General features: G+C 27.8%; 3 protein-coding genes across 8 annotated transcripts; 1 reads left to right on the top strand and 2 right to left on the bottom strand.

Annotated features, from left to right (window-relative positions):
* Positions 1-11: 11 nt before the first annotated feature.
* LOC103571211 (zinc finger MYND domain-containing protein 11) lies at positions 12-6,675 on the bottom strand. Of its 6 annotated transcripts, none has more exons than XM_053741570.1 (7): positions 6,512-6,675; positions 3,258-3,996; positions 2,855-3,168; positions 2,252-2,452; positions 1,865-2,155; positions 1,555-1,740; positions 12-1,356 (listed from the first exon to the last, which is right to left on the bottom strand). In XM_053741570.1, the coding sequence occupies exons 1-7, from the start codon at positions 6,536-6,538 to the stop codon at positions 1,234-1,236; spliced, it is 1,881 nt and encodes a 626-aa protein (XP_053597545.1). In that variant the 5' UTR covers positions 6,539-6,675; the 3' UTR covers positions 12-1,233. The 6 variants fall into 6 exon arrangements, with proteins under 6 accessions (XP_053597545.1, XP_014300552.1, XP_053597537.1 ...); XM_014445066.2 differs by lacking the exon at positions 6,512-6,675 and adding exons at positions 5,898-6,126; positions 6,248-6,498 and having other exon boundaries at positions 1,865-2,452; XM_053741562.1 differs by lacking the exon at positions 6,512-6,675 and adding exons at positions 5,902-6,126; positions 6,248-6,498 and having other exon boundaries at positions 1,865-2,452.
* A 1,169-nt stretch (positions 6,676-7,844) lies between these two features.
* On the bottom strand, positions 7,845-22,514 carry LOC103571303 (uncharacterized). Its single transcript, XM_053740847.1, has 23 exons — positions 21,681-22,514; positions 20,927-21,399; positions 20,570-20,697; positions 20,021-20,178; positions 19,430-19,503; positions 19,246-19,355; positions 18,959-19,173; positions 18,767-18,875; positions 18,594-18,688; positions 18,416-18,479; positions 18,257-18,332; positions 18,048-18,182; positions 17,877-17,982; positions 17,568-17,796; positions 16,875-17,010; positions 10,398-10,434; positions 9,936-10,319; positions 9,608-9,722; positions 9,423-9,490; positions 9,194-9,319; positions 8,783-9,112; positions 8,323-8,701; positions 7,845-8,266 (listed from the first exon to the last, which is right to left on the bottom strand). Exons 3-23 carry the CDS (start codon positions 20,615-20,617, stop codon positions 8,009-8,011), a joined length of 3,252 nt encoding a protein of 1,083 aa, XP_053596822.1. The 5' UTR covers positions 20,618-20,697; positions 20,927-21,399; positions 21,681-22,514; the 3' UTR covers positions 7,845-8,008.
* Positions 11,923-16,861, top strand: LOC103571212 (GPI transamidase component PIG-S). Its single transcript, XM_008549286.2, has 8 exons — positions 11,923-12,680; positions 13,225-13,455; positions 13,735-13,929; positions 14,008-14,226; positions 14,288-14,476; positions 14,919-15,214; positions 15,278-15,630; positions 15,703-16,861. Exons 1-8 carry the CDS (start codon positions 12,671-12,673, stop codon positions 15,800-15,802), a joined length of 1,593 nt encoding a protein of 530 aa, XP_008547508.1. The 5' UTR covers positions 11,923-12,670; the 3' UTR covers positions 15,803-16,861.
* Positions 22,515-23,131: the final 617 nt, after the last annotated feature.

The raw sequence follows: 23,131 nt of genomic DNA, 5'->3' as shown, positions 1-23,131 counted from the left end.
TTCAATTATATATGTATTAAAAGATATTTAATTTAAAATATCTAAAAATAATAATGAAATTTAATTAGATATTTTTAAATTATAAATTACAAACAATTGATTTATAAGTAATAAAATAAATGTGTGATATATTTTTGCACTCTAATTGCACTATTATTCTCAATTAATATAATTGTAAAGTAAACACATGATTATAGTTATTTTTCATTACGTTGATTTTTAATTATGAGTAAAAATAAATTAAAAAGAAACATAATTATTAAATCAACTTGAACTTCTACCCTGTATACCGATTGCAATTAAAAAAGTAAAACGAAAATTATATTGTCAACAATAGAAACAAAAAGAATAATTGCACTTGCAAATGTAATATATTATAAAAATAATAATAATAATAATAATAATAATTTTTAAACTACAAGGCTGAACTAAATTCCTCATATATATTTCTCTTAGTTCTTAACAGCTTTTCTATTTTTGGATAATCAATCAACACCTTTTTGTTTTCAATAACGATATATAATAAGAGATAATAATTCATTATTTTTATTTTTATATAATAAATATATTGCTAATGCGTTAATGATAAATATTTTTTTTTTTTTTTGCTAACTTTTGATTCAAGCAAATGCTTCTATTATCTGTAGCACAAAAAAACGCTACGTTATCTACAGTAATTACTTTAGTTAATTTAAGCCAACATAAATATTAGTTGTTGCTATCAACAAAAAATTAAATAATTAAAAATTTTCTTCTTTGTTTTATATATATATATATATATAGTGATATATAAATGTATTTATTTAAATATTTTGATAATTTAAATAAAGAAAAAAATATTTTTAGTGGAAAATTTTTTTCATAGATTTAAATATTTAACTAGTAATTTTTAAAAATGTTAAAACTAGATTAACATTAAATATACTTGTAATTTATAATAATAATAATAATAATAATTAATCATTTTTTTAGTCTATTAAGCAATTTTATATAATATGTAGTATTATTAATGAAAATTCTATGAAAAAAAGAAAAAGAAATGAAATATTATTTGAAATTAAACAATTGCGTCTTTGACGCTGTCAGACTAGCTGAGTTGTCTAGGATCAATTGATTTTTGTTTTAACTTTTTTTTAAAATAATAATTTATCTAAATTATTGGGTAGATTATGACTAAAAAAACTGACGGCCCAGTTTTTTTGTGATAATAGTATTTGTTTGACAATTGTAAAGCTAACGTTTACGTCGACAGACACGTTTGTGCTCTCGTTGCCAATGAACTTGCTGGCAATCAGTACTGCAATAAGCTGTGTTCCAACAGCAATGGTATATTGCTTCAGCTTCGCAATTGTAACACTGTAACACCGTGAATCAGTGATTAAGCATCAAGTTATAAATAGTATTAAATAGAGTGGCCAAGTCTAAGAATAATTATAATCAATTATACGTCATTAATACACTGTTACTTACTGCTGTCATTATTATTAGTAATTACTATTATTAAAAAAAAAATATTAACATAAATAATAAATATTAATGGTGTTGATATTTTACCCATTGTTTTTTCTTTATTTCAGAGATGACCTGTTGATGTTTCTCCGTTAGCTGTCGTAATTCTTTGGCATGCTCCGCCTGGAGTCGTTCTAACTCCCGACACTTATCCAGCTCGAATTCCCGGCGCAATTTTTCTAGAGCTGGAGCTGTCGTAGGCTGTTCTGATGTCCTGCGCTCTCTTTTCATCTGGAAGCATATGACATACTACTCGAGTACTTTTATAGCAATTAATTAATCCTATTAATATCATGACCGATAATAATTTTTTTTTTATATATAAATTTAATAGTGAACTTTGAAGACTAGTTACCTTTGCTGGGGCTGTTTCAGGCTGTACTTCCTCTGTTTGAACAAGTACACACTTGGACCTGGGCTCTTGTGAACTCGACGTGACCATGTCCTCCTGGGAGCCCTCTTTTTTTAACCCCTGTGGACACGTGCTGCTGGTGATCCTCAGCGGCGGCTCGTCATCAGTAGCGACCGGAAGAAATGGGACTTGTCGTTCCTCGCTGATGCTTCTGCTGCCGTCATTGACGTCTGGCTTCTCCTCGGGTCCTCCGTCGCCTTCCCCATTGGCACTCTCCGACTTTTCCTGATTAAGCTGTATCTCGGAATTTCCATCCGACATCAACCTCTCTACTCTCACTCTCAAGTCTTTTATAAGTTTGACGGGAGACGCGCCGTTCGGCGGTGCTACCTGTGATCCTTGTGATGATTCCGATGACTCCTGATTGCGTCGCATCTTCGATGGCTTTGGACCCTCGATGTCGTCAGCTACCGCATTGTTGCTGGTGTTGTTATTGTGAGTTACCGATTGACTTTTGCCAAGCTTTCCAAGTAAATTCTGGTGGTGCTTCAACTCCTCGAACGCCCGGTTCCACGCAGTTGATCTTTTTATCTGCATAATTATTTATATCAGATAATTTACTAAAATAAAAGAATAATTATTAAATAAATAATTTATTGCTGTAGCGTAGTTAATTATATAAATAAATAAATAAAATTTATCAACACCCATTTCTATTGATTTAAAATTTCTGGCAGCATATCCATTAATTTTATCAGGATTAAAATTGCCCTGATTTTATATGCATACCTTCATCTCTTTCCACTTTCCCTTTTCCGACGGCTGTGTGCAATAATTAACTGTTAGCTTTTTTTTACACAAGTCAAAAAAAAATTTAATCAATCGCATTACAATTAATAATCTTTTAATTACTTTAAAAATATTTGAGTTTTAAAATAACCGCAGTAATTGATAATTGTTAACATAAACTTGATAGTAAATTTATTTTATTACCTGTAAACTTTGTAAACTAGAAGTAATAGAGCGTATAAAAACTTTTTCAATATTAGCTCTCATGTGATGTCCACCGAAAAATCTCACGTCATAAATATTGTCTTTAATCTCCATTACTTTTGCCGGCCAGTACGGGTAGCCTTTTTGTTTTGCATAAACCAGCTGATGAGGTGGATTGCACGGTATACAGAACCACATTTTTTCAGATTTTTCATTTGATATTCTGTAGCAGTCTGCACAACGACGAATTTCTTTCAAGTCGTAGCAACAATCTTGGTACATTATTCTACCCATTTCCCCTACCACAGAAGTCTCTAAAAATTTTAATTAAATAAAAGTATAAGACAAAATAAAAGTGAGTAATTGATAAAAAAATTGTCTTAAAAGAACGATTGATTAATACCTCCATGATAAACAATAATATTATGTAATATATTATGTGCATCTGCCTGAAACTCAGCAAGATTTTTGTACTCGTTTCTCTTGGTCTTCGCTTCCATAATAGCGAGATCCATGTGATTCTTAATTAAAATCCCCGGGCGCCACGAGTCTTCGCCTTCGCTGATCCACGTTGGTCCGGACAAACCACCAGTTGGCTTTTCAATAACCGAACTGTCTGGCACGATGGTCCTATTTGTTATCTCCGGAGGTAATTTGGCTTTAAGATGACCGCACGTAAATCCCAGTATATGATTAAGTGCCTTTATGTCATGATAAGTATCGATATTTATTTGCTCACAAAACTGGCAAACTTTTTGGTCAGAATTACTCGGAGTGTGACATCTTGGGTGATAAACACGGAAGCACGACTGACAGGTCTCTACGAGCCCAGCTCTTTGACATTTGAAGCAGTACCAGTCATGGCCATCGGTCTCCATTGGGTCCAGTGGCAATCGGTAGCTTTCCTGGTCAAGTCCACCCTTGGACTGGGTTTTTTTGAGAAAGACTAAGCCATCTTCGACGGCTTTATTCAATTCCTCTTGGGCTGATAGCTCAGTCATGTTATAAACACGAGCAAAGTGCCGAACTATTCGATCGTTGCTCGGTAAACTTCTTTGGTGAACAGTGATTTTTATTGCGTCCCATATTCTCTGGGTTGGTCCAGGATCCGTTCGTCGTCTGACAGACATAGTGATATTTATCTAAAATAAAAACTTATTATTGATTTTAATTCATAAAAAAATAATCAAACCCGTATTACAAAACCAAAAATAATTATCCCGTTACAAGTGATAAAGATATTGGCCCTCATACTGCACCCGCATTACAATAAATATTCTTTTAACGCAAAAATACATTTCAGTATTAGTTATTAATTCGACTTAAAAGCTACCGGATTAAATTTTACGCAAAAATGGAATTTAATTTACTAACAATCATCGGAATTATTTTGATATCATCGAGTTTTATTTCACTGGTACTTCTACTCAGAAAAAATATAAAACAATGTGTCAAGTCATTTATTTTTATTTTGATTTTATCAGATGTATTGAGCAATATTTTCATAGGAGTTATATTACTGGCAAAACAAAAAAATCCAGCTCATTTAAATGAACAAGAGACTGAAAGCGGAATATTACGTGATAATAATAATGATAAAAATGAAAATGAATATAACAATTATTTACTGATCAACAAGTGTGATTTTAAAAGTCTGTTAATGAATTACGCCGTATTCCTAGTACCGTTTGTAAATAATTTTATGTCATTACTCACTAAATCGTTTTACTGTAATTACAACATTGAGTGTATTAAAAAAAAGTACAAACAATTGATACTATCGAAATTAATATCAACAGATTTATCAACTGTTGAAAGACGTAGATCAAGATTGTCGTTATTTAAATACTTAAATAATAATAATAATAACAATAACATATTTTCAATAATTAGTGTCATCAGTCAGTGGATCATACCAATTTTATCAATGATGATTTTATATTTAACTGGATATGAAAATATTACTACTGATATAAGATCATACGAATTAACTTGCATTCATATGACAAATTTCCCATTTGATAATTGTTATAATGATAATAATAATAATAATAATAATAACAATAATAGTAATAAATTAGAAGAAGAGTTCAATCCATTAGAGGAAATGGATTCAATTTACAGCATCAATATGATGAATTCTACTGACTATTTATTACCAGACAATAAATTAGATGCAATTGAATCTGTTACATCAAATGGATCAGAAACAAATGAAATAGTAACTAAAATCCAAGAAATAGTACAATCAGTTTTGAATAATTCAGAGTCAATTCCCGACTGGTATTTTTCAAAAATTCTTCCTTTGAAAAAATTAAATTCCAGTCGCTCTCGATCGACTAAAGGGAGAAAAGTAGACATAGATTACGACATGTTTGAAGATGAACTGACATCAGCATGTATGAGTGATAACAAATGTTTCATATCACCGAATGTGTTGAAAATGAATATGATAATTGTAATATTTATAGTTTACTTTGGATCGATATTATTATCAACAGTTTATTGTATTAAAAGTAATTACATCTGTTCTAATATAAAACAACAATTAGTAACCGTGGAATCGATGAGTAAAGTGACAGGTAACAATAAATTCGAATCAAATGTCAAAGATAAAAAATTAAATGATCAAGGCGGTAGTAGTGATTCTATTAAATGGATAAATAGTAATATTGATTTAAAATCAGTTGCAGGAGTCATCAAAGAGGAAACAAGTGAAATTGAAAAAATTATTTACATTTCTGTAATTTCTTTATTACTCGCGGTATTGTTATGGACACCAGTCTTCATGCAACTCATTGCTAAAGTATTTATGTGCATGGAGATGTCATACTGGTCAATGAATGTGTTTTACTTTACAGCCATGGGTTATGGTGTGATAAGAAATTTTCTAGATGTCGATATGGTTAAAACTAAAAGAATTGTGCCACAAGTACTCAGTGATTCATGCTGATTATAAAATTAAATTTAAAAATAATAAATATAAATGATGATGATCAATATATAATTATAGAATATAAATTTATATAAGTAATTAGTATACCTACTAAACAACTATAACTTGATATTACGAATATTTAAAAGAAAATATTGAGTATATATTAAAATTTTAAACATGGCCATCGATGAGGTTCAAAAGCCAATACCTATTAAGTTGCAAGGCCGTATGTAGACTTAAAGTATGTTCGTTTTCTTATCTTTAATAAAATAAATATTTTACTTTGAATACCAAAATAAATTGATAGCCGCCCGAGTTATTGTTCCGATCGTACCTTCAACGTAACAATGACAGCGAAATTTAATAATAAATATAAACAATGATAATATTTATAGTAACAATAATAATAAAAATAAAAATGATAGTAAGCAAATAAAAAAATTAAATTAAATTACTTGATAAGTATAAGATATTGGAAAAAAAACTATCAGTCCATTTTTTTATTTTTAATTATTTTCAGCGGAGGTTTAATTATGACTATGAATTATCAGATAATTTGTTATTAGTTTAAATTATTTTGAGTTATTTTATTCACAGTCACAGAGCCGTACGTTGAGAGCTTTTTTTTTTTTGGAACAATATTATATATGATATGACGAGATGGTATATAGCTTATATTTTTTTTTCGCCACCGTTACCGACGTGCACTTACTACTTACATGTACTTTGTACAAACCCATACACATAAGATATATATATATATATATACCTATATATTTACTCCATAAATTGTTGTCTATACATACACATATATATTAATATATATATCATATACCACATAGGTATATTTATAATAAATATACTCCGTATGTACGTATTCACATATTACAGATCCCTCTACTTGTAATAAAATTCACGTCTATTATAAACGTAACTTTAAAATATGCGCGCGCAACCAATAATGTATTTTTATTATTATTATTACTTTTATAAATAAACTGATAAAATAAAAATTTTTAATAAAATTGTAATTGTAATCGATTCTATGAATTTTTATTAAATAAATTTAGTTTTTTTTTCTTTGCGCAGGTTATTTTTTTTGCCCTTCATTTAATTAATTGCGGGAAAGTTAATTAATTTAAATAATTTATTTGACAAGTGATCGAAATATTAGTTGACATTAAAATAGTAATATCTAATGAGACGTTTTGCGGAAATAGACATCTGAAATTTTCGAAGGCAATTTTAAATTTCGCGCGGTTTTTTGAATTGAGGTTAGGGAGGATAGATGTCAAAAAAAACGATTGAATGCTTTTGGTAGTTTGTAAATAAAACTGTTGTGGAAATTGTGGGTAATTAAAATAATATTTTTGAATAATTTGAAAAAATATTTTAGTTTGAATGATTGGTTATTCGACTGCGAATGAACGGTAATTATAAATTTAAAAGTATAGGTTAGATATTTAATCAAAATAAAGTGTGACAATTAATAATATTATCAGTCGATCGGTTTGTGATTAGTGTTGATAAATTTTACACATTTTTGAATAAAAAGTGTCTCTGTTTATTTAAAAAATTAATACTATGGCTCCAGATGTACAGAGTGATGATGACATTGATTTTGATGGTAAGTTACTGTAAATACTACTACAATTTTTTCAGTTTAAAAAACAGTTAAAAAAAACAAGTATAAGGTAAAGGTATCTAACTATTGATCGTATAAAATATACAAAATATAAATTATTTATATTATATTTCAAATGAATAAGAAAATTTGTTTTTTAAATCCACTTGTTTGATGTTTCAATTAATTTAATTATTTTTTTGTTATTAATTAAAAAAATTTTCTCATGATTTTAGAGAATTTAATTTACCTCTCAAACGTATCCAAATTTTTTTCCAATCTTGTGTACAAACAAAACTACAAATTATTTTTCTAGGGTTCAAAATATTCGAAAAATTTAAAAGAAGTTGAGTAAATAATAAAATAAAGTATCAATAATTAAAACCCTATAAATAATTTACTCAAGAGTAAACTGGACATAAATTTATATCTGGATTAACAATAAGTAAACAAGTATCTGATTGATAAGGAGATAATGATAAGGAATAAATTTTTTTCAACAAAAATATAATTATCGAGATTGATGTACATTATTTATGAATATTATGTCAGTGCATTAGATATTAATTAATACTTTTAGGGAAAGAAAATATTACTTTTCATGAGCCCATGAAGGGAACTCATGTAAATCAAATACATAAACACCCCACGTACTCCATGATAAACATGTGATTATTAGAGTTATCAATGATGGACCTATTCCAGCGATAATAAAGTCTTTAGTTTTGATATGTCCAGCGGCACTGACAATTGCATTTGGTGGTGTACCGACTGGCAAGTGGAATGAAAAAGAGCAGCACAGAGCGACTGGCAGCATCATGTACAGCGGGTGAACTTTTATTGAGACACACTGAAAAAATAAAAGTGATTATTACCCTCGAACCAAATACGCATTAGTACTCATACCATTTCAGCTAAAACCGGAACAATGATATTGGCAACCGCGACATTGGCTGTCAATTCCGTGACTACTTCAGCAAATAAACAAACAATAAATAACGTAATCAATGGATCAACATTTTTTAGATGTCCGAGTTCTTCACCGAGCATTTTAGATAGTCCAGTGTATTTACTACCATTAGCAATAGCAAATCCACCACCGAGAACAAAAATCAAACTCCAGTGCATTTTTTGATGAATCGTTTTCCAGTCAATTAATGCAGCCGATGGTTTTGTCGGTCGTTTACTTGGATCTTTGTCAAACGCATGAAGGAAGTCTAATTTGGACGGTATTATAAATAGTAAAATAATTATTCCAATAACGGCCGTTGAGTCTTTGATTGGTCTGAAAAAAAAAAAGTCTTAATTATTTAAGAAAAGAAAAAAAGTAAACATATAATGAGTATTAACATTTAAATGAACTAACAGGTCTGTAATGTAAGTAGGCCAGCCACGCACGAATCCAGGTTTTCTAAAGAACCAAAGGAGAACAACTGAAATAAAGAGAAAACCGACGATGGATTCATACCACGTAACAGGCCCAAGATCTCTGTATCTTTTATCAATAACTGCTTTAGCAACTTTTTCGCCTTCTTCGCCGATATTTATTGCACGTGCGTCTTGACTTTTTGGCCTAAAAAGTCCCATGTACATAACTTGAAGCCAAAGCCACGTGAGGAAGCCCATAACGAGCATCGGTGGCACGGAATAAAACATCCAAGAAGCGAAATTTATTCCCGGACCATCGCTGAATCGTCTGACAGATTATAAAAAAAACTAAACTACAATTACTGTCGTTTTAATTGCTGTCAATTAAATTAATTTAAATAATATTTACTCTTCGTATAATCCTTTCAGGGTTAAATTGACCCCACTTCCAACGATGGTACCGATTCCACCAATACTAGACGCATACGATGCCGACAAATAATAGACCATTGTACTGCGTGTTGGTTTTTTTGATCTAAAAATATTTTTAATAATTAATTGCGGATACTTATCAGATACACAAAAGAATAAAATAATAATAGAGTTGTTATGTTACGATTCTTTTAATTGTAACAAACCTTTCATCATGATTTGCTGATTGATTAATAGACGTATCATCAAACACAAACATGTCACCGAGACCTTGCTGCACATGTAATGTATACACAATATGTTATTAAAAAGTAATAAATAATAAATTTAAATAAATGAAGTTGAAATATTTACAACTGTGATATAATAATAAAACAATGGATTTTATTACCGCTTCTAATTCTACGAGAACTGTTTCAATAATAGGAATCATCATAGCTGTAGCGGCAGTATTTGAAATCCACATTGAAATAAACATCGTCACGTAAAAAAGACCAAGACTTAATCTAATAAATAAATAAATTATCTTATTAATGTTGACTTTTCTATAATATTCAAAAAAAAATGTATGATACTGAAGTTAACCGACGTCTAATAATTTTTTGAATTTTTTCAAAGCCATAAATTATTAGAAACTTTAATTTGAAAAGATTCGTTGGAAAAAAAATTCAAAAATTATAATTTGTCTGTTAACTTCAGGACCACAAAAATATTCGTACTTCCGATGACTGCAGCCGATAAATTTAATAATAAGTAACGCAACTCGCATATGTAATCCTGAATTTTCAATGACGACAGCTATAATCAGGCTGCCTAGAAACATTATTGTCGTATCATTAATATAAGCATCGCATGTATCACCCGTGCTCAGAATCCCCATTAGCGGATAGAGGACTATTGGTATCATTCCTGTTATTGGCAATGGTAAACTTTCAGTAACCCAGTACATGGCCATTATCGCAACGACATATAAACATTTGTACATTTGTTCATTTTTTATTATTATCAAGGGCAAGAGTATCAGTGGCCATAGTATTAAAACAAACGTCTTCCAATAAAGACAAATAAATCTTAGCAATAATCTCAAGTAGCCATCTTTCTTCCTACATGATAAATAAAATAAATTAATAAATAAATATTATCTACATGTAATTAGTTGATTAATTACGTTTTTTACTCACCCTGTAACATCATCTTCTACTTTTACAACAGTATCGTCTGTTTGAGAAACCATTTTGATCCTTATCAGTTGTTAGAGTACTAAATTTTTTTATTCTTCAACATTACATATTACTGAAACATATAAAATTATAATTATTATTAAAAAGATATGTTTATAAAAAAAAAAAAATATTTACATTTTGTTAAAACTCAAATTGTTAACTCATAAAAATTAACTTTTCTAATCATATCTAAACATCGACAGCACTAAAATATAAGATAACAGTTATTTAAAATATGAGTTTGAATTTATCAGACGTGAAACAATTTATAAATTTTAAATAAATAAATTGAAATAATGAAATTTTAAAAACTGCACGTGTTAATTTTTCAATTATCTACACATGCGTTTTTTAATTTTTACTCTACTTACTCTTTGTTTACTTATTTATTCCAAAATTTAAAAACTGACAGTTGTCAGTTACATTCACACTCATATTCAAAATATCATCCTAAAGTTAGAAGATAATTAAAAATTTTCGGATTTTTCTTTCAACAAATCAGCTACAAAGAAAAAAACTATAAATATGCATTTGTAGAAAATTAAACAATCTATAGGTGCAATTTTATGAGTGTGAATGTAGCAGACATCAGACAAATTTAAAATTATAAATAAATAGAGTAAATAATTAAGAAAATAATATTTATAAAAATTACACTTATTAATTTAAAAATTTTTAAATGCCCATTTTTTAAAAATTTTATTTTATTAATTATTTACTCTATTTATTAATAATTTTACGTTTGTCTAATGTCTGCTACATTCACACTCATGCAATTTTTTGAAATTTTTTGTTTTTAAAAAAATAAAAAAATTATTACTCGTCGACTAACTTGAGTATCATATTTAAAATATATGAGTGTGAATGTATCAGACATGAGAATTTGTAAATTTCAAATAAATAAACTAAAATAATGAAATTTAAAAAAAAGCGCGTGCTGATTATTCATCTCAAGAAAAATTTTTAAATTTTTACTCTACTAACATTTTATTTATTTATTCAAAAATTTAAAAAACTCCCATCTGTCATTTACATTCACACTCATTCAAAATATATATTTTTTCTAAATAATTATTATTATTTATTTATTTATTTATATTAAATTTATATATCCAAGTAACTAGAATTAAATTTCAACATCGTGCTATATTGACAAGACTAAATGCAGCTGCCGTTTTATCCAGCGATAGCTTCAATTGACACGTTAACCCGTCACATTAACGAGAATTTTCACCATGTTCACTTTTTTATTTTATAATTTTACATAGCTCAGTTTACTCATAACAATTGTACTGACCATGACGATAAATACCAACCGAATAGTTTCATTTATATCTAACCATTACTCGAAACATTAATTACACTTCCTTATCCTACAGATAAATTCATAATTCAAATTCTTCAAAAATTTTCACCTCTTAATTATTTTTAACTATCCACTCCATATTATTATATTTATTATTCAAACGAAACTCACCTTCGTTAAAAAAAATGATAATTATTTTATTCAAATAAAGTCTTATTTTTTTTTTGGAGTTACACCAGCATTTAAACGTACGAAGAAATAAACAATGAACACGTGTTTATTTAGAAAACAACGCTTATATATACTAATTTATCAGCTTGTTTAATTTATTTATTATTTATCCGATCAATAATTATAAATTAAATTAATCATTTATTAAAATACAAACTGCGGTAATTTATTACACAAAAAAAAGACACTTGAATATTAATTTTATTTATAAAATAAATAGTATTTATAATAACCACTGATCACAATTTAAAATAAATATTTAAATGATAACAAAATAATAAATTTAAAAACTTGAAGATAAATTAATGAGTATTGTAAAATAAATGTACAGTATGCACATGAACTTATGACCGGTGCAGGAATTAGAGAACTGAAGACCCTCAGCGTTTGGGTTCTGGTTATGGACTGCAACGGGTTGTAGTTTGTTTCAACTTTCCCCCCTTCTTTTATCACCCTATTCATTGTCATGGGTTTTTCGTCGTACTTCTTTTAGCGAGTTTAAGAAGGCTGTTGTGACGTCGTTGGTATTGCCACGAGTTTAAAAATACTTTTCGTATATCTATTTATTTTAAAAAATTTTATTTAAGTTTATATATTAAATATAAAATAAAAAAAAATTGTTTAAGATTTAATTTCCACTTGATAGTTTTTTTTCTTTAAATTAACGTTATCTTCATAGTAAATAGATATCTTAATGCCTGCAGGTAAATGTTATTACGAAAACATAATTTAATTTTTTTTTATCAGTACTCATATAATGACAAGTAAAAATTTAATTTTTGATACTAATTGTAATGTGTAATAGAATTACGAACGTCTTTGTATTGTTTATTCATGAAGAAACTTTATTAACACAATAAATTTTATTTTTTAGATAAAAAAATATATGTATATTTTTAAAATGGATGAATGTAGAGGTTTAAAAATAATACGGATTTTTTATAAATAAATTTTTGTTTTTTTAAAAAATATCAATGATATATAAATAACGAACATAATTTATAAATAAAATGAGTATTAAATTTAAATATAAATAATTATGATACTGAAGTTAGCCAACGTCTAATAATTTTTTATTTTTTTCAAAGCAATAAATTATTTAAAAAATTTTTTTAAAAATTGCACTGATAGTTTTTTTAATTTTTTACATGTGCATTTTTTTTTTAAATTAATTGTCAACTAGAATCATCATAATTATTCATATTTTTTTCAAAAGTTATAAGCAATAAATAATTAATTATGTTGCAGAAAAATATCGGCTGTATGCAAGTATATCATTTGCATTTTTATTACTGGGAATTGGAGTTCCTTTATGGTGGCATACGACAGCAGTACCACGTGTTACTCTCCCATACTCCGGAATAGCAGAATTATCAAATTTGAATATTAAAATCCGCGGTAATATTTTAGTCGCAACAAGATCTGAACAACGCGCGCAATTTATAACAAACCAAATTAAAACGGCATTTGAAAATTCAAGTAAGGACATATGAATAATTTAATTACCATTAAAAAAATTCATTTATATATAAAATTTCCCACGCGCAGTATTAGATAATATATGTTGTTGATATTAACCACTACAAGTTTAAAAATGTTGATACGATGATTAAATAAAACAATCGAGATATTAATCTAGTGTATAGATACATTTTAATTATTAGTAATTCATATCCTCCATTACATAATAAATTAAGTAAATATATATTTCATAATATGTATGTATAATATAATAAATTTATACTCTTATTATTTTAGCATTGTACAGCCTCAAAGTGTCATTTGAAGTAATTTCAAAGAATCTTGTAAATTCTGCCTTCACGCAGCATGACCATGAAAAAATCGCGCGTACATTTGACATTGGAATCGGTGATTTATTATTTCTCGAAGCGCCGAATTTAAATGAAATAATTGTTGGCCATCATCGAGCTATTTTTTTTCCCCCGCAAACAGGTAAATTGATATTAATATTGATATTGCAGTTGATATGACAATTAAGCATTGTAATTAAATGTTGGAATATTTTTTTAGATGGATCTAAACTGGTACACATACTGTCCCACATGATTCTTAGAGACGAATCATTGATTCTAACAAGAAACGCAATGACCGATCCAACAAAATACAGTTTAGATGAAGAAAATCGTCGCAGATTTCCACCAAGTTCAACTTACGACATATTGCTTACGGTTGTCAATCCAGATCCTGATAAACTATCAATTAAATGGAACTTGTCAAATATAACTAGAGGTATTTTATATTTAAATTTAAATTAATTTTTTTAATTATTTAAACTGGTATTTATTTTTAGATTATCTGGAGCCTTTCTTAGACCAACTGTCAGTCATAGCAAATTTTTCCGTTAAATCACAATGGCTGTACTTAGTGCCACTGGATATAACACCGAAACAAATTCCTGATAGTAGTGAACTTGGAAGACATTATGCTTTATCTGAAAGTATTTTACCACAATTGATAACGCCGCTAGAAAAAAAATTAGGTATTACATAAATCATATAAAATAAAAGGTGACAGTTTCCTATCGCGGCTGTTCATGTCATTTCTTTACCTATCAATTATCTTGTTTTCAAAATACTACTTCCGGTTAAATTTTAAAATACGTGGACTTAAATTTCTTTGGGATTATTATCCATGCACGTTAGTGCAAAGTTTCATTCCGTGTACGGTTCTCTCCTCAGTAAAGCTATCGAACGGATCTTACCTCAGACTGCCCGTATATTTACAAATACCAGATATAAAAACTGCATTGCTATTTTCACTTCTCTGTTATCTTTCTCAACGGCTAGAAAAATTATTTTTATTTACATTTATATTTTAAGAATGTGACCAGACGCGACTCCAAACAACTACCGAAAAAAAAAATACAATAATAAATTATCTGAGCAATGAAATATTAATAATTGTAATAAATTATGTTTCAGCTTCACAAGTGAGTTTGCATCCTTGTATAAATCTTGTTATGTACACAGTTCCTTGTGATCAATCGCCACTGTATATTTATACTAAAAGCGGGCATAAATCCAACTCTGTAAATAATGTCAAAGCTTTTTTATCTCCGCGATGGGGTGGTGTTGTTATTTCAAACTCACCAACTGATGTTTGCAAACAAGTACTTGAAAAAAATGATGACAAACCTGTTGAAGTTGTTCCGAATGCCGTTACAGTAATGGGCGTCTTTTTATCACAGCTGAGACTCCTGTTGGGAATTCCCGAGCCTGTAAGTTTTGTTGACTACTATATAAATTTTTCCATCGATTATTATTTTATTTATCATTCCTAGAATTATAAAATCTCTGGTGTGACGGTCACACCCACACCTGGAGAATCAATTCTCCGAGATTGGGAATTCGACGCACTTTTACGTGTCCGTGCTATCGAACAACTGACTTCAGCAAAACTGACTCTACAATCGTTGGCGCAACTTCTTGAGGAAATTAGTAATATTGTTATTACTGAAACTGTCGGAAATAGAATTAAGTCAGCCCTTGACCTAATTCATCAGTCAGCGGAAAAACTCCTCGATGGAGAACTAATGGAAGGTTTTTCTTTAAGCAAAGAATCGTTTGTCACCGCGGAAATGGCTTTTACAGATCCGTCGTTATTAGCACTTTTATATTTTCCTGATGATCAAAAGTAAGTATTTTAATTTGTAATAATAAACCCCATAAAAAAATATCATTACTCACTGATTATATTTTTAACCAGGTACGCAGTATATATTCCATTATTTCTACCAGTAATGATTCCAGTATTATTATCATTGAAAAATATAAGCCGGTATTTTTTAAATAAAAACAATTCTTAATATACTAGATGATTACTTTATCATTTAATAAATTTATTTATGGTAAGTTTTTTCACATTTTTGTAATTGAAAAAAATATAAATAAATAATATATACTTAAAATTAATATTTTATAAAATTCATTCGGGAAATAATAAAAACTATAATAATAATAATAATCAAATTATCTTAATATTTGTAAAGATTTACTTGTCATTAGTTATGAAATTTTTTAAAATAATTAAAATATTTTTTACTATCCGATAAATTCAAATTAAATTTTTTTTTTTTAATTTTATGAGATTATTTTTTTTCAGACAAAAATTAACGCGACAGGTTTTATTATATTTAAATTTTAATTTACTCAAGTAAATTCGGTTTTTCTTTTATAGATCTATAAATTACGATAAATAATTTTTTGATCGTTAACTTAACGGATATATTGTCTTTTTGTCGGTTAATAATTAAGTATCCAATAACTGCACAACAGTAGTTATCTTATCTCATCATTAAGATTTAAAAAAAAAAAAAATGTTACCTTAAAAATAATAAAATAAAAAAAATTTAATTAACTAACAAGACATTTAAAAATAATTTTTACAAAATAAATGATAAACAATGGCGTTGTCTCAAATGAATAAAAGTTACAATGATAATGATAAAAATGACATAATAACAATAATAATAATAATGATGATAATAATAATAGTATTAATAATATTACATTAATATTAAAGCTCAAAATTTATCATAAATCATTTTCACGAATGTGTAGTAAGTACACAGTCATTATCGGATTCTCACGATTATTATTACAATAATAATAATAATAGATTAACAGAATAGTAATTAAGTAAAAATATAAAAATTAATAACGACAGATGAAATGAATCCTTAGCGGGTCAGTTAAAAAATATCCGACTCAGAGATAAAGGAACACGACAGAAGCGCGGATGAATTATGAATCGAATAAAAATAAATTAGTCAATTGTATGAGTGCACCTAAATTGTTACAGCAAAGTAAAAATAATTTTTAAAAAAATATCGATTAGAAATCAAATTAATAATAATTATTATTATTATATAAGTCAACAGGAACTTTGAACTAGCTTTATCGCGTGCTGTAGTGCGTCAGCGATCTTCTGAAATACAGGTACACTTTCGCGCTTTGCATAGTCCGAGAGATACATCCTACCGCGGTTGTAGTCTTTTGTAGCTTGCTCGGTCAACTGTAACAAAAATAATTTATTAATTAACAAATAATAATTACACAGAAAGAAAGGAACTTTGAAAATTAGTGTGTGAAATTACAACCCGGAACCTGGATGTCAATGCAGAGAATTGTTACATTCCAAAGAATTAATTTTGTCATACGTGTCAAATTTAAATATTTATCTTATAATTTTTTACGTTTTAATTATAAATTAAAGAATTACTATTTAGATTGATAGTATTTACTGATCACTATCATCATATTACTTGCCATTTTTCAATTTATAGTTCTTTTTCTTAAGGTGAGGTTGTAGGGCATCATCGTAATGATGCAGTACAGTATAAGTACAAGTTGGGCCACAGCCGCAAAAATAAAGGGTAAAGTCAATGTAGAAATAGGCAAAAAGGTTTCAAAAATATATAAAAACAAGGGAGAGTATGATCTTTTTATTGAAGACTTAAAAATCTAAAGATTATTAACATCCTCAGTAGTAAAACTTGTCAACTGCACTTCTTAAAATTTCGTAATGAAAAATTTCTAGCTGATAGTAAGAATGTCAATTTGTAAAATTACCTTTTCACCGGAAACAACACAGCCGTCTGGCATTAATTGTATACAAAGGACGAGCTTAGCGCGTAGTCCAATTAAATGAGCTGCCAATGCGGCAATAGCAATACCTCGTGAATGCTGAGGTAATACTAATAAAATTACTCGTGAGCTTTTCATTCGTTGTAATTCTGAGGGCAATGTCATCACTGTGTAATCATTTGTACTCGGTCGGTTTAACGATAGTCCCACTGATCTATAAATTTTAATCAATTTTCGTATATAAAGACATTGGCCTGTCATTAACCCTTCTAATTATTATTAATTAATATTTACTCAATCAGCGGTATGGCAGATGATTCCAACCAAATGTGATCTTTACCAACGACGCCAATATACAAATCACGTTTCTCTGAATCAGGCACATGACTGTGCATCCAGTCTAGTAAAAAAAATTATTTATTTTACAATTTATATTATTTTTTATTAATAAATATGATTAATTACCTTCACATGTTGTTGTATTGTTTTTCGAGCGTTGCATCCATTCATTCGCTAACGCCCAAAATTGTTCTAAATTTATTTGTTGCTCTGCTAAATCTTCTATACTCGAACAGTTTTTCATTACACTATCATAGGAATCTATGATAAAATTAATTATCAATTTTATTCAATTAATTATTTAATTTCTTTCAATTATTTTTTTTTTACTATACCTGATTTACTAATGACATTAAATAATTCTGACATTGACATATTGCACTTAATACTTGATTGCAGCGCTCTCCAGGCCTAAGCATATAAATATGGTTTTAAAAATAAAATAAAAATTATTTTACCACAAAAAAAATTTTAAAAAGAAAGAGCATAATTACATCTTCTAAACGAACGAGTCCCGTATGATTGACATCGATAGAATTAAACACTTCTTTTAATGTTCTGCACAAAAATAGTCCAGAATAAATTTTAAATAATTATTTTAAAAATTTCCTTATATATTTAAATATCTAATGATTTTTAGTAAATAACTAAATTTTTAAAAATAATATTTACATCGTATCGACGCCATTTTTATGAGTAGAATTCTGCACAGGTTTCATTCCATCTTCGTGGTTCAAATCTTGAACATTTATTTCTTCTCGAAGGATCTACATAAAAATATATAAAATTAATTATTAAAATTAAATTTACAATTTTTTATTATGAAAATATATTCACAAAATTACTTTTGAAGTTCCATTTAAAGCGCCGGAAATACTTTCAAATATAGGAATTCGTTGTCTCTCCATAAAATATTCAAGTACTAAAAGTCCATTCATTAAATCACAATATTCCCTATAAATATAAAAATATAAATAAATATTTTTTTTGTACAGTAATTAAAATAAAAAAATGAAATTAAATTAAATGAATCTCACTGTGCGGATATGGTTTCTCCTAAAATCTTTTGATTTTGTTGGTAATGATAAACAACAAGTACTAATGAATGACTTCGCGTTGCCGCTAATTGAGCCGCCTCAATAATACTAGCAGTATTACGAGTTTCATTATCAATTACAAAAAGCAAAACTTGTGCCGTTTCTTTTGCCTCGTATTCCTGAGCTATTAGTTCCGGTCCCCATTGAGAGACTTGCTGGAAATAAAAAAAAATAAATTTAATAACTTAGTCAACATGCAGAAAAAAATAATTAACTATTATTCTAACCGGATTATAATAAGTAATTCCAAGTCTTTGAAGTGTAGGAATCGCTATCTCTGAACGCCAGGTTGTAGGATTACAGGATCCACCCAAAAATACTTGATACGCCATCCTTTCTAATAAAGATTTAATTTTAAATAAAGTAAATAGAACCTGAGTGGACTGAATTAAGTTATTGTGGTTCACTTACTTGATCCAATTTTACCATTATTTTCATTTCCATTACAGTGTAACGAATGAGAGGCACTCATAGGAACAGTTGCTCTGTAAAAGTTAAAAACAAACAAATGAAAAAAATATAGGTTATTAAAGAAGTGAATTTAGTCACTGGCTGACTCAGGATATTGAAAGCTTATTATTATTTAAAACAAAATACAGTCGCAGATGGATTTGATACTTAAAAAAATTAGATGCTTCAAACACAACACCAACGCACGTGAATAATATTAAATAAATGTAGTAATAACAATAATAATAAAACGTGTTGTAATAAACATAAATTAATAAAAAAAAAAAAAAAGAAAAGAAAAAAAACAGTTATTCGTAAGAATAAAAAACTGTTTTAAATAGACATACTTTTTTAATATCAAATCCTTTTGCAGTAAGACACATAATGTCTCTTATTTCGTCATCTTGAAAAGTCTCCAACATTGGAGTTGGCTACAAAATAATTATATTTTTATTTTGTAACAAATAAATATTATGTGTTTTTTAAAAATTTGAATTAAATGTTTTTGAATTAAGAGAGGAACAAAATTTATATAAAGAAATAAATAAATACCGCTGTTCGCACAATTGTGCAAGTATCCTTGTAAATGTACTCAAGTTTCCGATCATTATACAGGTATCAGGATTTTCTTCAGAGCAGTCTTCTGCCTGCTGCAACATCTCACGCCCTTGATTCTCGACAACTGACAAGTTCATTATTATTTGATTCACCTAAATACACCAACAAAATAAATTATTACAAATGATTATAAATAATAATGATTTATACGCGTAGATCGATACTTTACTTCGTATGCGTCACGTTTGACGTTTATTTTTTTTATTAAATTCACTATTATAGAGATGGGTCATCGTTTTTTTTATCTATAATCATGCTATTAAGACTCAATAACACGGAGAAACCACCATTCATAATAATGATCACTGTGAATAATGCTTCCAAAAATAAATATAATAAAATTTAATGTAATTTAGATTCTTATCAAGACATTAAAAATCAAAGTTAAGTAAAGTATCGTTTCGTAATTTCATACATACAAATAAAAAAAATAATTACTAAAAAATTCCACAAACTTTAAATCAATACACTAATAATACTTACATAAATTAACAAAAAATTGAGATCGTAAATAAACTTTAATAATAACATTTATAATTCCCATTGTTAAATAACGTTAATATCCAAAAACAAGATATGATTTGTCGTAAGTCTAGAGCGTGATCCTTGTCCTGAAACAATAAAGAAAAGCAACTGTTAAAAATCAATAAAACATGTAATTATAACGAACTCCAATATCGTGTTTTTAATTACGCGAACTTACGGCAATAATTAACACACTTATTATTCACAAAAATATTATTTTACGTCGGTGGTATAAATAATAATACATTAACTTGTATTACTCCAGATAATATTATTAAATAAAAGTTTATGTTTATGTATATGTTATTGACTAACCTTGCTAAAACCTCGAGAGTATAGACCCTACACTGTTTGAGTACACACTCCAAACAAGTACACATATGTATTTATTTATATATATGTATGCATATGAACATACGCGCTATCACTTTTCAATTAAATTCCCTCTACATTTCTATCTCATCGATTGCTTTCATTTTCTCAATTCCTCGATCTTTCGTCTCTGTCTCTTTTAAAAACTTGATGTAATTATTTGTTTCCTTCGGAGTAGTTCCTACTTACTCATATCATGTCCCGAGCTAACAACAATGCTATTGTAGTTTATTACTTCCTTCTTATACTCGTTCGATTAAAAATTAACATTAATGGTAAATAACTATTCAAACTCTCCGCAAAATCATCATCGACGACAGCAACCTTGCGTACTCGCGCTATTGCTCATACTTATTTATACACACCGTTATATTTAAAATGAAAGAATCAACACACACGGCATCGTGCGCTCAACTCTGAAAAGCAAAAACGGAATTATACTCTGAGCAACATATATATCTATATATACCAACATATATCCACATAAATATTCATTTAAATATATACAAAACTTTTTCTAATCCAAATTATCGCGCGACGTAAAGTAAACAAAAATAATAATTTAAAAATAAAAAAGTCATTTTCAAAATTTATATATATATAAACTAATAATATATATGACACACATTATCACAAAATATTAAAGATTTGCAAACTAGTTTATTAAATAAAAATAATTCGCAAACTAAAAACTTACCTCGACATTTTTAATAAATTTAAAAAATTCAAATATTTTCACATGATATTAAATAATTTTGAAAAACTATTTTAAAATATCTTTACAATCTTGTTTAAAAAGTAATGTTATAAAATATGACTTTTTAAAAATTAACTCAGCGATTGCTGACCGATAAAAAAAAGCAAATTAAATAAACAAATATCACAGGGAATGTAAATAAATTTATGACCATACAAATAATATTGTATAATTATTGTTTTATATTTGCATTGTTAAATGTAATATGTGTATATATATATGTATGTATTATGATAAACAACGAGTTGTGTAGACACAAGGGACAAGATTGTAAAGAGTGTTTTTGCGGCAGCTAAAAAATTTTGCGTGTGCGTCGTCTCCACTCACGGATCGCACACGTACTAATGTAAAATGTATAAAAAGAATGACGTAAACCTCTAACAATGAAGCGTGATGTCACACTGTCAACTTGACACACTGCTATATATATATATATATATTATACTTATACGTAGTGCATGTACATTTATATAAAAAACTATACGGACACAAACGAAGAAACGGACGAATGAACACGAACCGCGAACCGCCAACCGAGTTTCATTTTGATCCCTTCTACTTTTATATATCGCAATTCATTTATCTCTTTCCTACGAGGTTTCTTTCTTTATCATCGATTCGTATTGTGTGTCTTTGTCATGTTTGTTGTTGTTTAAATGTTTAACGCGGGTGATAAAACGAGATGGAAATAGAAAGGAACGAGAAAGCGTTAAACGCCAAACGTTATTTAGTTTCTTCTTGATCAAATATGGTATCACAGTTTTGTAGGAAATTAAATGTGTATATAAAAATATAACATATATATTTATAAATATGAGTACATATGAATTTAATATTGTTTATAGTATGCTTTAATGTCTATTTTATTTGATTAACTAATAATTTCGTCATTTTATAATATTACTAAGCACATGGATTCAACTTAAGATTTTTTACTTTTTTCTTATCGATCATTTTTATTTATAATTTTTATATACTTAAATATGACGAGTTTTTATTTTAAATCAAACTTGCGTTTAGTTGAGTGTTTCGTATTCCACTGAGTATTTTTTAATATCATTTTGAGTTTATCACTGATTAGTTTTTATTTAATATTGAACTTGAGCGCAGAGATAATTTTAAAAATAATAAATACACCAAATTGAAATTTAATGAAGATAAAAAATTAATTAATTTTTTTTTTTTAGTGATACGCAAGTGGGATCCGATTACTTAATTGTAAATGACAATAAATATATGACTTAGAAATTCAATAAGTATAACACTTATCTTTTTTTTAGAGATAATTGCTCATCGTTTTATTTTATATATATACACATATATATACATTTTTTTCTTTGATATGATAAAACAAAGTTAACTACAAAAATATCCAAGTCCTTGAATTGCAA

Source organism: Microplitis demolitor, chromosome 1 (genome assembly GCF_026212275.2).
Source record: "Microplitis demolitor isolate Queensland-Clemson2020A chromosome 1, iyMicDemo2.1a, whole genome shotgun sequence".
NCBI lineage: Eukaryota > Metazoa > Arthropoda > Insecta > Hymenoptera > Braconidae > Microplitis > Microplitis demolitor.
The sequence above is the reverse complement of the archived record's forward strand: the minus strand, read 5'-3'. Positions and strand labels throughout refer to the sequence as shown.